We start from the raw sequence: 14,056 nt of genomic DNA on the forward strand, positions 1-14,056 counted from the left end.
GTCTATCTGACATATCCCTCACAAAAGTCGATATTCTTTGCTAAAAGGTGGTATGGACTGTAGGTATGTTAATAAAATAAATATTTTGTTACGTATTACACGTAATTTCCTTTACGTTTCAAAATTTCAGGAAGTGCATAGGGGATAAGTCAACATTCGCTTCATCCGCGGCCTCATCCATGCACAAGCACAAACATGAACTCTCCTGCCTCAGTAACTATAACGGTCCCCCGCCCTTCCCTCTAACAGGTACGAATTTGTTCCCGTGTGTCCCACAAGCAGGGAATGTAACCAACTGCAACGCCCTACTATAAAGCATTGGCCGCACTTTTGAATGTTCGGTAAACAAATGCAGAAGGCATAGCCGATTCCTGCAGAAAAAAACTGCTGGCAGGGAAAATCTACCCTGTCCCCTTTTTGTACCCAAACATTCCCGATAAGATGTCCACGTTTCTACTCGTAGTCCCGAATTGGAAAGCAGGCATGCGTCACGCCAAGTACGTCATGCATCAACGCACCGGATCCGTCGGTCTTGGCTTGGACGGTGTTGCTTCGAGGACCGCGTCCGGCGGCGTTGAAGGCGAGGGCGTAAAACGAGTACTTCCTACCGCACCGGAGTCCCCGGAACGCGTACGCAGACCTCTCGGCGCCCGTCTGAACCTCGGACCAGTCGGCCCCGACGTCCTCTGTGGACTGTGCTTCCCTCGATGGTGATGGCTCGGCCTTGTGCAGGAGTACGAAACCTGGGGAAATTAACGCCATCCTGCTTCACCCTATTAGCCCTGGATAACTAAGGTCAGAGGAGCCAGCGTAATATCAAGAAAATATTATAAGCTCAAAGCGCACACCTAAAGTCTACAAAACTTATGCGTGGGAGGTCAAAGTGAAAATTCAACTGCGAGAACACAAATGTTAGCTCACCATTGATAGGTTGGGCTTTCTCAACGTCCCAGCTCAAATGGACAGAAGATGATGTCGAAGAAACAAGTTTGAGCCGCGGGGCGCTAGGAGCATCTGCGGGCAGACAAAAAAGGAACAATTGATGCCCCACAAAATTGTTGTGTAAAATCCGTAGTTCTTCAAGCTTGCGCAAGGTTAATCATTACAAACTTTCCGCTGTGTAGGGCACTTCACAAGGGTGCAAAAGAGTACGACTATCAAGCAGCGAGGAAAGCCTTTTTGGGAACTGTAACAGCAGGTTTAGACAATGTATGTATAGCGAAGTTGAGGGAGAGAGAAAACAAACACATTTGAAGCTCAACTTGCCCTCATACTGTTTTTTTTTTGTAAATATAAAGTAGGGGCTAGAAGCATAAACGCGAAACTTCCTAGGGGAAAGTAATACTTTACACTGTTTCGTTATAGCCTCTATTGGCTATAATTACTCACCTAACATATTATTTGACTGTTTCCCAGTAGTTGACTGGAACACACTAAATCAGAGACAAAACTGCGACCAAGTGTATGATAGGGGGTACGCAATTAGTCATGCGGTTTCATTTATCCTTCGCACATTCATTTACACATTATCCTTTCCCTCTAAAGTATTTTAAAAACGTCTCTGTTATTATTACGTGCACAATGTTGAGGCCCTTAACTTCACATAGCCATTTTACAAGATCAATAGGTCGTAATACCTACATGTGAGTGCCCTCGCCTGTAATGGGCAGCATCAACATTTCCTACGTGAAATCCATGGTTGGACGGAAGCCCGTCTGGTCAGGGTGGGTTATGATACAACGGGGAATAAAAAAAAACGAGCAAAAAAATGTATTTCGTAAAATATAAGACGTTTCGGCTCCCCCATGGTGAACAAAGCTCCCGTGTGGGAGCCGAAACGTCTTTTATTTTACGAAATATATTTTTGCTCGGTGTTTTTATTCTTCTGTATCATTCCCTACGTAAGGAAATAACGGCTAGTAAAGCTAGCGCCCACTGAAGGCGTGTTAGGTCAGGCTTTTTGGCGTCATAAAATCTCCTAAAAGGTAGATCGTTCACCATTTGCTAAGCCAAGAGATCGTCTTGAGGATGCTTGGAAAAACACCTGCATAGTAAACGGCCCAGTTTTTGTCTTCCGTTCGTACTCCTAATTTTCCTCAAACCAGATAGCCCTGTTATTTTATCTACTTGATAATCAGCACCTCTCTGCTAGCTAAAGTGTCGACAACCTTCAATAGAGCAATGTTAGAATACAGTGAGAGGTGCAATGCCTTACCAATTTCCAGCGTCTGCGAGAACACCTCTTCTGAAGCCGGCCCAGCGCCCTTTGCGTTGAAGGCCTGCACCACTACGCTGTACCGGGTGCTGCGTCGCAGGTCTGTCAGCTCGCACTGCTGCATTGCCGAAGAAGAGGAGCTCTCCAGGGTCTTGTACGCGTAGGACTCCTTTCCGTCGCGGAGCCTGTACCCTACGTAATAACCCTGAACAAGGCCATTGGACTCTTCGTCGGATGGAGGCTGCAGAAAGCAAGAGTCAGACGAAAGGCGAGTTAAGAACGATTGTGGGCGATTGCCTGATTTTTCAAATTTATCATCGCCTTCAATTGAAATTAAGATTAATTCGGATGCTACGTTTCCCAGAAGAGACTCGTGAAATTAACATAGAAACGTCCTTCAATTTTAAAATGTGGCGCATCTTCTTTTTCTTTTTTTTTGCTTGTGGTAGTTCCTAAAATCAAGCAGTTTAGTTTATGCATAATATCCTGGTGGGCGCTTGAAGGGAGATGAAGACTAGGCTAAAAACACTACAAGAAAACTTTCGGCTAGCAGCCTTGTAGTCTTGTGATTCGGTGTTTTAGAAAATCCCATAAAGAAAGGATAAAACCATGCAGAATAATTCACTTTTGTTCATTAACCGCACTCAGACCACTCGCCAAGAGCAAAACTGTCACACCCACTCAGTCTGAAATATGAGCGGTTTTTTAGCGCAGATATCTTTAGACCATCTTCAGCCCGACTTTAAAGCAGGTTAAGCTCCCAGAGGGGATTTGGTTTATCCTGTTGTTTTCGCAACACATAATAAAAAGGGAAGTAATGAAAACCTATTTACCAGCAAACTAAACCGAAAACAAAATGTAAAAATCATGTGGCCGAAATTAACTCGGGGTTATTTTTCGCAGCAGTAATGAGCACTAACGAAGATGGGAGTCTGTTTTCACGAAGCCACTGCTGTTTCTTTTTTTTCTGTTGCTTATTCCGCATAGGTAATCCGACACCCGGCGTCAGATTAACATGTTAGTGGACTGAATAGTTCCCTAAGTAACCACCCACGGGCACAGAGGAACGCATTTAGTTCTGTTTGCGGTAGCCCCACGTCCTGGATTAGGTTGCCATAGCAACCAAAAGTGCAACACCGTCTGTTTCTACAATGGGGTTTGGAAAGATGAACAAAAAGGTCAGCCCACATCTCCCGCTAACTGCCGACGCATGCACGGCGCCGCTGCCTTCACGACTCCGGCAGACTCCCAATAAACCGTCCTTCTACCAGCGGCGTCCGTAACACTCTTGGCGTAGATTCCCCGCAAAAATGCACAATTGGAAAGTGACATTATTTGAGTTTCTGCAGCTGAGAACAAAAAATTGCCCAGATCCAGCAAGCCATATCCCTCCGTCCGGAATATCTCCGGCGAGCTTGTTTTCTTTCCCGCGTCAAAGTTATTGTTCGTGATTGCTCATATTTTCGTGGCCCCCCGCATTATTTAAGAAATAATTTTTTTGTTCAAATCGAATCTAGACATGAAAGCTTTCAATTGAAACTAAAATTATATTTGAGCCTACAACATTAATGTACATTTGTGCTATATCAGAAGAAAGTCAAAACATAAGTTTATATCCCTGAACAACGTTATCAACCTATTACGATACAAGGAGTCTGATGTTTCTCAACAGCTCAGGCTATTATTCCATGCATTACAGAGTTAAAACATTATTACTTTTGTAAAATCAAGCTATTCAAAGTCAACCGGCGATGGGCCCTCAGGATGTTACGGAGTCTTTATTATATAGACGGGTGCAATTATGTTGTAGCGTGTTTCTTTGAAGTCTTTCATGCGATATAAAAATCAAGCTTTGCAAGTGCTTCCAGTGTAAGGAGCTCCCAATTCAATGTTTCTGCACAACTTTCCCAATATTTACATGCAACGTATGACACAAGGTGGAGGATTTGTTATACTCCATCTGCAGAAACGTCTGTCATGGTGGAATACCTACGTAGCTGTTTCTGGGTTACTGTCGCAGCGGGACTCAGGTCCGTAAAAATCCACAAACGCTTAAACGCTGGACAAGAGACGCCGAAATGGCTGGCCACTAACTCCCGCTCCAACTGCGCCATCCCGCCATGGACGCGTTCAGCGGGTTCGCGTTTTTCGTCTCCCGGTGTTCAGAGTCACGACAGGCATCGCATTTACGCTTGGCACATGCGGTCCGATCGTCGTTGGTGGCCTCCTTCCGCCACGTTCCCAATTTTTTTCTTTATGTGTGGGCTTCACTGTGATTGATTGATTGATGGATTCTGAAGTTTTATCGCGGCGACGCAATGCAGGCAATGAGGCGCGTATTAGTGGAGGGATCTGGTAAAATTTTGACCGCGTGGTGACCTTTAACGTGCGAAGAAATGCGACGGGCGTTTTTGCTTTTCGCTTCCATCAGAAAAGCGGCCGCCACGCCCGAGAATCGAACCCGCGTCCTCGTGCTCAGCAGCACAGCGCCTTAGCCACTGAGAGGATTCCCTGTGCAATACGCACTATGGGAAAGCCAGTTAAAAGAGACCGAGCTTACAGTGATCATCTTAAAGTCGGCTTCACTTGTAGACACAAATATATTGTTGGGAAGACATTTTTGCAGCAACAATGCACACAATTGTATATCAAAATATGTAGCCCGGAGGTTAACGGCGGCCGAAAAGATCGGGTACGTGTACTACACCAGAGGATAACACGCGCGCTCAGCCACGGCAAGTGCAGATAGCACCGCTCCGATATACAGCGGACGCAAAGAAGACGGGTGAGTAAGCCTATAACAGCTCCAATTTAAGCAAAATTAATTCTGTGCAATAAAACAAGGCTTACCTTCCAGACAACTCGAAGGCTTCGGGAACCCGTTGGCGTTACTTTGATATCCCTCGGCGCACCACTTGGGGCTGCGTTTGATGAAAGAGAAAGTGCCTATTTATTTATTTATTTATTTATTTATTTATTTATTTATTTATTTATTTATTTATTTATTTTTATTTATTTATTTATTTATTTATTGTGAAAGGATGCGTATGCAGCTTTTAATTCCCTCGGCGCGTATACCATTTCAGGAATCGCAAAAAAAAAAAGATCTATCTTGGAAAATGAACCCCTCCGAGAATGATATTGTGCACATTGCTACCATCTATGGCAGTGTCTAACCTTGCATTAAGATATTTTACAGTATCTTCATTATAGCTTGCCCTTAGACATTCGTTTGAGTAACGTATCTTCCTTTATTTGTTATCCTCCCAACAGTCGTAAACGAGGTTCACCGCGTTGCGAAAGTTGGCATTTTTCTTCGAGGTTAAGCTGTTTATCACTAACACACAACTAACGAAGTTTCAGTTATATAAATTATTTGTTCTTTTTTTCACAGCTTCAAGCACCAAATCCACTCCTGTTATCATATATTAGCTGGTTCACTTATATATTTCTTTATCTCAAGTGCGAATGGAACAAACTGCTATGCTAATAGAAGTAATTCCGAACCGCAACTTCCTTCCAGGTAGCCCACTACTTCTTAAGTTGGCTGCGCGAAGCAGTGCGCGAAATGACATGACAAGGGCCGATAACTCCGCAACGCTGGATATACGTCCTCAGTTGTTCTCATCAGTAGTGCACGATGCGAGTGATAGAAAACTCCCGTCTACTCGTAAAAAAAAGAAATGTGAAGCTGCTTTCCCTTTCACTGACATTCAATCCATCATTAAAAAGATGAGACAAAGAAAGCGCGCGAAAGTCACAGCAGTAAAGGATGTTCAAAGAAAAGCAAATATAGAGGGACATAAACTGAACTCCAGTTATCTTACCTTCTTCGTCGGTGGTAACTAAAAGAGAGTCGCTTGGGTCGCTCAACCCAATGGCATTCTCAGCCCTGAGTCGAAACTCGTAGGCCGTCTTCGGACGCAGGCCACTCGCCATGTGCGAGAAGTCGCTCGACTCAATTGCGGCCAAGTGAGAGTCGCGCTCCCAAGAACCTGGTGTGCAAGTGAAGAGAAAAAATATACCTGCTGCTTAAAAACTACAGTGCTTAGCTAAAAGCATAACCCTTTATTGACAGCTGTAGGAAATATAAATTATGAGATCCATCCAATGAATAAAACACGAAGCTACCGAAAGATTGCGGTGAGCTATCACGCCACTTTAAAACGACGCTTCATAAACCAGACATTTTTATAGAGCACAGAGTTACCTAATGTATGCCCCCAAAACGCCTGTGTGTGTGTATAAATTCGTTACAATACAAGCTATTTAAAAACCCTAGCCAAAATTTTGTTTATTCAGCAGAAATTATGCCTTTAATCAATCTTGCCGCCAAAAAACGTAGAGAATCCTGGTCGGAGGAATTTATTTGTGTCATTTCACAACATCGACGGTGCTTAAAATCACCTACCAGTTTTTTTAGCTTTCTGTACACTACGTTTATTTAAACGAGCCCGACTACATAACCAAACTTTTGCTACAGCTATTTGCGACAGACTACCTTTGCACATGCAAAATAAATATACATATATATTTTCAGCTAATGCGAGCTTTGACTTTCTTTCTGATACTTATACTTTGATACTTTGATTCTGATACTTCGAAGACTGAGGCTGATGATTCAGCAAGAACATCCAACCATATAATATTTTCAATTTTCAAGCTTTAAATTGGCCTTAATTTCTTTTGGTGGAAATTCGGCAGCCTTCATAGGAAGAAAATGCGCTCTAACAACTTCTAAGGCCTGAGAAAGGAGTTGGGAGCAAAACTTAAACATCCCATTTATCTTTATATAAGGCGAAGAACGCCGGGAACAATTCCTTCTGAGTTCCTTGCTTACACTTTGTTACCAACGCTTGGCACGCCCGGCTTACTTATCTTGTGTTTTACGCGAAGCACACATTTCCGTCCTGTTTTGTATTCCACATCCGTAATCTTGTTTTGATAGGAAAAGGGTGCAGTTTTGTGGTCACTGTCCTACACTGTTCTCTCATAATAAAAAATTCTCCCTATTTAACTGGATGTTTTTAGTAACTAGAGCACAACAGATGAATCCGGGTAAAGCATACGCCGGGGATTGCTATTCCCCGACGCTTGTTTGTGCACGTACTTTGTTGACTCCACTTGTATTTTTAGGTTTGTGGAGGAACAGAAGTTCGTTCCAATAAACGATTATTTCTGCAAGAACATCGCTTCCTTCATTACTTAAACACCATATAATCGCCCTTTAAGACGCAGTGTCATACCATCCTGTGGCTTGTGTTCAAGCAGGTACTTGACCACGGGGCTGTTTCCCGAATAAGGTGGTGACCACGACAGCGTCACTGTCCGGCTGGTCGTCTGAGTCGCGGCAAGGCCACGCGGCTTGTCGGGGGGTTCTGAAAAAGAAGTTTCAAAAGGCTGCAGCACTCGGCGGGTGCATTGGCTTGTACGTAAAGACGCTCACGACCAGATGGTCCAATATGTATGAAACACCATTCAATCAAGTCATCTCGCCGAAAGATATGGTTTTTGTAGTCGTGATGTAAGCGCAGATACCGAAATCCGCAACGACTTCTCAGGTCGATACGGGCTGTTTTTGGGTAAATGACGCCGGTACGCACACCTTTATGTTGTGCCTTCCGGGTGCTTGAAGCACTCGAAGAAACATAAATTAACAAAGCACCCACTTCCGAATCCACCGAACTAGTCGAAAAGTATAAAAATATATGTTTCCAAGCAAGTTCCGTCCTTTGCCCTTCCTTTGAACCAGCAGGTATTGTCACTTTATGACATTTGTCATCAACGTTGTCAACGTTGTCACTTGATGACATTTGTCGAATGTTCAGCCGCAAAAATGGAAGCTTTAATGGAATGTACGTATTGTCGCCCCACGCATATCGCATGCTCACGAGGCACGTTTGTCCACTGGACGTATATTTCCTTTTAAAGCGAAGCTTTCTACTGCGCACTGAGCGCGACCGTCGCGTCAGCAAAACGTAGTCTAGGAAAGCAAATTTCCCACAATGGGTATTACAAAACGCTGATGATGATGAGCGAAACCAGATTAAGCTCCTCATGAAAAAATGGCTACGCGTTAGCTCAGCTAATGTAGCCTAATAAATTGGCTGTTCAATCGAAATATAGCTCAGTGGAGTGATTCCAGAACCGTGGGTGAAAGTATAAAATTTTTCCTTCGTGGTATTGCAATTTTTCGTTATTACATTTATTGTTACATACTTTCGCACGTAACATTCCGCACAAGTAGAGAGCCTCAAGTACAAACATGGCTCTTCTATTAAAAATTACGAAAACCAAACCACGTAACCTATAGAAGCGGTCAATGTGAATGCTTCAGGTTGGGGTTTTATGCACCGAGGCTGCACCTGCCGTAAGAGGTGTGCAGTATTAGATAGCCGCGTAATTATTGAATCCTTCAGGTTGAATCCTTTCAAAGAACACTAAAGCCAATTTTTTTTACGTCTCAGTTTTCGCTGCATTGTGCATCTTTGCCTATGAAATCTGCTTTTTCAAAGCTCAGCAGAAGTGCAGATTTTTTCTTTTTTGTTTTTGTTGGTGTATGCGTGGTGCCACGCAGAGCATAACGCACCATTCGTGATCGCCACACCAACTAGTACCTTCAAATCCGCTTGCAGAGTTGTTTGTTGCGATGTAAAAGTTCCAGCGTTTGCTTGTAACATATTTCATTCTTAATACAGTGGATTCGCGATAATACAACCTCGGAATATTCAATCTTCTGGTTAATTCAAGCACATTTGAAAATTGTTTGGCCCGCAATGTTTTCCATGTGTTTTAAAGGCGCCTAATTCAAACTGCATCATTGTGTAAACTCGGTTAATGCGTAGTTTTTGTAGTCCTTGCCTAAAATATCTCCTGCATTTGGCGCTTCTACCTGCACATTAGCATCTTTTAAATACTAATAGTCACAAATGAAGCCGATTACCTTCATACACATGTCAAAGCAATAAACTGGTTTTCTTGCTGACATGGAAAACTGTTTTTAACTCCCATGCACATACAAAACAGTCATCCATTCGTTTTTTTTTTCTTACTGTGAACAGCACTTCAGTAGTGTGTGTGAATGCTTTATTATTAAATGTATATGAATGTTTTATTACAACACATGGTGGTATGTTTCCCCCGACTCACATTTTTGAAAACTTCTGATAATTCAATCTTCGGATAATTCAAACAAAATCCTGGGGTTCCTTCGAGTTTGAATTACCGCGAGTCTATTCTACTTATATCTCGTTTGTTCATGCACTGGTGGTTGAGGCTAAGCTTTCTAGCAGTCAGTTAAAATCAACCCTAACGCGGGCAAATCGAGAGAGAGCGTGATTCGAAGAAGACGCACTGTTACGTTAGGCTTTCGCGTTAAAGATGCATAAAATGGGCGCAGAAACTGTGTGCCCGGTTTACAAATGTTAGTATCTGTTAAGGTCATGTAAATGAATAATATTTACAACGCACTTCCGCATGCCTGTAACGTGCAGGGAAATCTCGAATTATTAGGGTTTTTTCCCGCCCACCTTAATCGTAAAGTCTGCGTCTCTCAGGGAGGAGTAAACCTGCGTCCTCGCGCTAACTAGCACAACGCTATAGCCACTCAGTCACCCTGACGGTAGCAGTGAACGGCGCAGAATTACCGTGTTTTTTTTTCATTTCGTTTTAACGTACTACGAAAAGCGCTGCCATTTAGGGTTTATATTCGCCATTGCAGTTTTATACAATAAACTTTGAGTACGCAAGAATGGGACGATTGTCGCAAAGACATGGAGCTAATCAGACGTCGGCCAGAATATGTGTCGACGGGCTCGCTGCTCGCACACCGCTGCTGACGTTTGATCGGGCACTCACCTTGCACGACGACCTGGAAGTTCGTGTCGTCCCTTCCGTAGGCGTTCTCGGCGTAGCAGCTGAAGAGGGACGAGTCCCTCCGGTCCACGCTGGGTATGCGAACGACGTACTCCAGGGCTTCGCTGCCGGGCTTCTCCTCCACGAGGTACCTACGCGCCCCCGGTCTCACTCGCTTAAAACAGCAGGTGTACTCTACACAACTATGGAGGGAAAAAGACATAGTCGGGAGCGGCCCCGATATCCTCGTGTCTACGACGCTCGTTTGCCTCCTTCGTCGGCCCGTAGAAGCCCCTAATCTCTGCGATTCCCTTTCGTCGTATGGGGGCTTATTCTGGCGATGTATTTCGTCGTATGGGGGCTTATTCTGGCGATTTAGCTGTCTTGACAACCGCTGCGCGTTGCCCCGAACCGAGAGAAAACAGCTGAGGCAGGCTTTGGTTGTTTGCGAAGTTTTGCTAACCGCATGCTTTACTCGGTGGACCGACGTCAGTTTCGTAAGTGGATAATTTTCGATTAAGTTTAAGTTCACCACGTGCCTTTTGCATCATTACTCGCAATCCGCGTGGGACACGATGGGCCTTTCCTTTTACGTTCATTCAGTTTTGCAGGGATGGTCAGAAAAGAACAAATGTTTGGGACTCCAAAAATCGCTGCAGAGTGTGTGCCCTGTAATTTGCAGAAGAAGAAGGTATAATTTTAAGTCTAAACGGTATTCACACCTCCTCGTACGGCACAGCTTTCGTGTTTCGTCTCGGTCAAAATTAACTCTGCCATCGAGCGGAGCAGAAGCGCTGTCCAGTGCTTCGAAAGGGGCAAACTGAAGACAGTCCCGTTCAAAGGTACATTTCTGTATTCAATCACGGAACGCATTGTGGTAACTGTGATGATAGCTCCGTTATAGCGTTAGAGATTGACAGTGCGTAACACTACAAGTAAACATAGGATAGAAAAAGAACGGTTAAAGTTGGCGAAGACAAAAAGATTTCTGCCCTTCTACTCGATGCCCACCCCATCTTCAAGCTGGTAAATAACTCAGTGTGACATTCCTATCGTTGAAACAAAACGCTCATCCCCCACAAAACCGCCTCTAACAAACAAATAAATAAATAAATAAATAAATAAATAAATAAATAAATAAATAAATAAATAAATAAATAAATAAATAAAAATAAAATTACATATTAGGACTTCATCAATTTAAAATATATTGCGATATACCACCTAAATACAAAAATAAATCGCAGGGTAGTGAAAGCTACGCCATTCTCAAACATTCGGAAAAATATAGAGATCGTATTACAGGGCGTCCTGGCTCGTTACGGCTTCCGCTGCATTTTGCGAAGCGCCAGGGGGTAGTTGGGCAATTAGTGCTCTGAAACATATACGGATACAGCTTGCCAATGACGAGCCCTGTCGCTTGGTTTGTCGAAGGTGAACTGCAGCTGCGGGTTCTTTTGCTATCCAGTCATCCAAAACAGCTATTCGCAAAAACAGTTTCGCCACGTTCATTAGCCTGGTAAAATATCCGCCCCCGTCGACTCCTCCTTCCTCAAACGCTACCCTGTCGCATTGCACGGGCTTATGCGCATCGCCTTCTACAAGCGAAACTACTAGATACGTGAGTATTCCATTGAACGAGCTTTTGCATGGGGAAAGTAGAAAATTTCATTACTCCACCCCTATGTAAACGAGACTATACCCGAGCCAAAAAACCGAAAAATACGAGAGGGTTCACAAATTACGTTCACAAAACAGGCTTCCCCAATTACTCGCAAAACCGTCAGAGGTAGTCTGGTAATGATGTCATCTTAAAATTTCTCCAATGCTGCCTAAATATACGCAGCTACGCTTCAACGCGCAAGGATTTATGAGGCTTGAATTCTGTGCAGAGGTTGCTTTCCTCGCGGAGTCAAAACGATGCCCGTTTACGATATTTAGTCGCACATGCAGGTTCCCAAGGTAGCCTAATTCGTTTGATCGAGATCAGGTTCTGTGAAGGACGTAGCACACGGAACGTAAGTAAAACTTGTCGACTATCTAAAGCTCTGCACAGAAACGATAGTAGATGTTTTAGCATAGCGGGTAGCGTCCGCAAACGCAACGGCGGCGGGTACCGGGATTCGACTGGGCACTTGCGAATTCGTTCCGCTAGGGTGGATTAGTTCAGCGGCCGGCCCTCTCCATGCCCGCGCATTCGCTCCACTGAAGGGCGACCTCCTCGCCCTCCCCACGCGCGCATGAGCAGTCGGGTTCCGGTAACCCGCCGCCGTAGCGTGAGCCTCCGCTCGCCGCTACGCTAAAACTCTCTGTTTTTGTTTTTATAGAAAATAATGCGTGTTAAGGAACTCCATGGGGAGCGTGTGAAAAAAAAAACTGGTTGATTCCTCTATCGTAGGAATCGGTAAAGCACGAAAGTTAAATGTGCAGCGAAATGTGCATCAAAATCTGCAGCGACGTCCTGCTAGCGGGTCACTTCAGGAATGGTTCGACCACTTCGGTCCTGCTCCGTGGCGTATACGGCAGATGGTTGCGTTCCGACGAGCTCAGCTTGTGGAACGCGAGAGGTAGAATTTCCAGCTTGAACCGTGCACTCGCGAACCCGTTCCGCTACCCGCTGGCGTTTCTCTTCGCATCAAATCAGTCGGCGTTCGCTCCATTCGCCCGTCGGCATTGCTATGACGCAACTTACGTCAACAGCCGGCGCTTGTTAGCATCATGATGCACTACTTCGTTTGATCCCTCCTAGACGGCAGCACCATCCGCGTCAATTAAATTTTTTTAGACGCATGTTCTGGCGTTTCTCCTGTGTTTGTTGCGCTGGCGTCATTTCCGTGACGGATATGACGTCATCGAAATCTTGGTGTGTCCGCGAATACGACACTTTAGTGTTAAAAAGGCCAACCTGGGTTCCATGGTGGGGTTGAATGCGTGCCTGTCCCGCGTCCACGTCACCGTGATCGGGGGCTCACCGACGGCGCGGCACGTCAGCGCGATGTTCTCCCCGCGGCGTACAGTCAGCGCCTGGAACTTCCGCTCAAAGTGCGCCGCCACTAGGACAGCAAGAAAACAAAATACAAAAGGAAAACAAAATGCTGCAACAAATCTTGGAAACCCTGGATACTTTCTATACACAGAGCCAAACAGAAGCATCCGATATCCCGGAAGCGTCGCCCAGCACCCGGCACCAAACTTCAAGCAGACAGCATTCCGCAATGAAGCACGTTAGATCATGCTACCCTATTCTCTGAACGTTGTAGCACTAGACCGCTTCCAGGGGAAGCTTCTATGTGTAGGGTTTACATGTATGGAAGTCGCCGTTTGTTGATTAACCGGTTGCCGTCTGACTGCGGTGGTTATTGAACCGGCATCCGACCAGTTGTTAGCAGCTGTCTTACACTGCCAGAATCGCTTAGTGCTCTTCACTGTCGGCGCAGTTCATTTGCAAAAGGATAAAGGTTGCGCACAGATGAAGATTTTTAAAAGTATGTGCTAATGCTGCTTGTCACCTGCATCCCCGTGTTTTGAGCCCTCGTGGATTGTTATAATTCCCGCATCGGTGACCCGTCCGAATATGAAACACGTCGCAGAATCATCACGCGACAAGAATACACCTCGTGGTTATAAACGGTGCTTCTCCATGTACTGACCGTGAACGTCGAGCTTGATGACGGTGGAGATGCCTGGACCGACGCCGTTGAGAGCCTGGCACATGTAGTGAGCCGCATCCGTGCTCTCCGCCTCGCGAATGCTGAGCGAGCCGTTCTCGAGGATCTGAACGTTGGCGTTGCTGATGATTACGGAGAACTCGCGGCCGCCGCCGCCGTCGGCGCCTGGTTGCGCCGAGATGTGGCAGGGGAAAGGAAGTGGGTAAAATTGGATGCAACTGCTTATCTCCTGAACGGGCATGCTGTGCTGTTTGACATTATTAAACACACTTCCTCAGCAGCCACTTTTGGGTCCGAAAACAATAACGTATTTTCTACG

The 14,056-nt window shown here is 45.0% G+C and overlaps 1 protein-coding gene across 1 annotated transcript in view; it reads right to left on the bottom strand.

Annotated features, from left to right (window-relative positions):
• Positions 1-14,056, bottom strand: part of LOC144175920 (cell adhesion molecule Dscam1-like) — a 474,324-nt gene that overhangs the window by 13,988 nt on the left and 446,280 nt on the right. Inside the window, exons 13-21 of the mRNA XM_077704992.1 lie at positions 13,720-13,902; positions 12,975-13,122; positions 10,073-10,221; positions 7,462-7,593; positions 6,043-6,210; positions 5,066-5,136; positions 2,216-2,456; positions 922-1,014; positions 519-743 (exon numbers count right to left, since the gene is read on the bottom strand). Coding sequence (XP_077561118.1) covers positions 519-743; positions 922-1,014; positions 2,216-2,456; positions 5,066-5,136; positions 6,043-6,210; positions 7,462-7,593; positions 10,073-10,221; positions 12,975-13,122; positions 13,720-13,902 — 1,410 coding nt within the window. The remainder of the gene's footprint in view (positions 1-518; positions 744-921; positions 1,015-2,215; positions 2,457-5,065; positions 5,137-6,042; positions 6,211-7,461; positions 7,594-10,072; positions 10,222-12,974; positions 13,123-13,719; positions 13,903-14,056) is intronic.

The sequence above is a fragment of the Haemaphysalis longicornis genome, unplaced genomic scaffold (assembly GCF_048455015.1).
Source record: "Haemaphysalis longicornis isolate Haplotype H1 unplaced genomic scaffold, Haemaphysalis longicornis Haplotype H1 scaffold_3, whole genome shotgun sequence".
NCBI classification, from domain to species: domain Eukaryota; kingdom Metazoa; phylum Arthropoda; class Arachnida; order Ixodida; family Ixodidae; genus Haemaphysalis; species Haemaphysalis longicornis.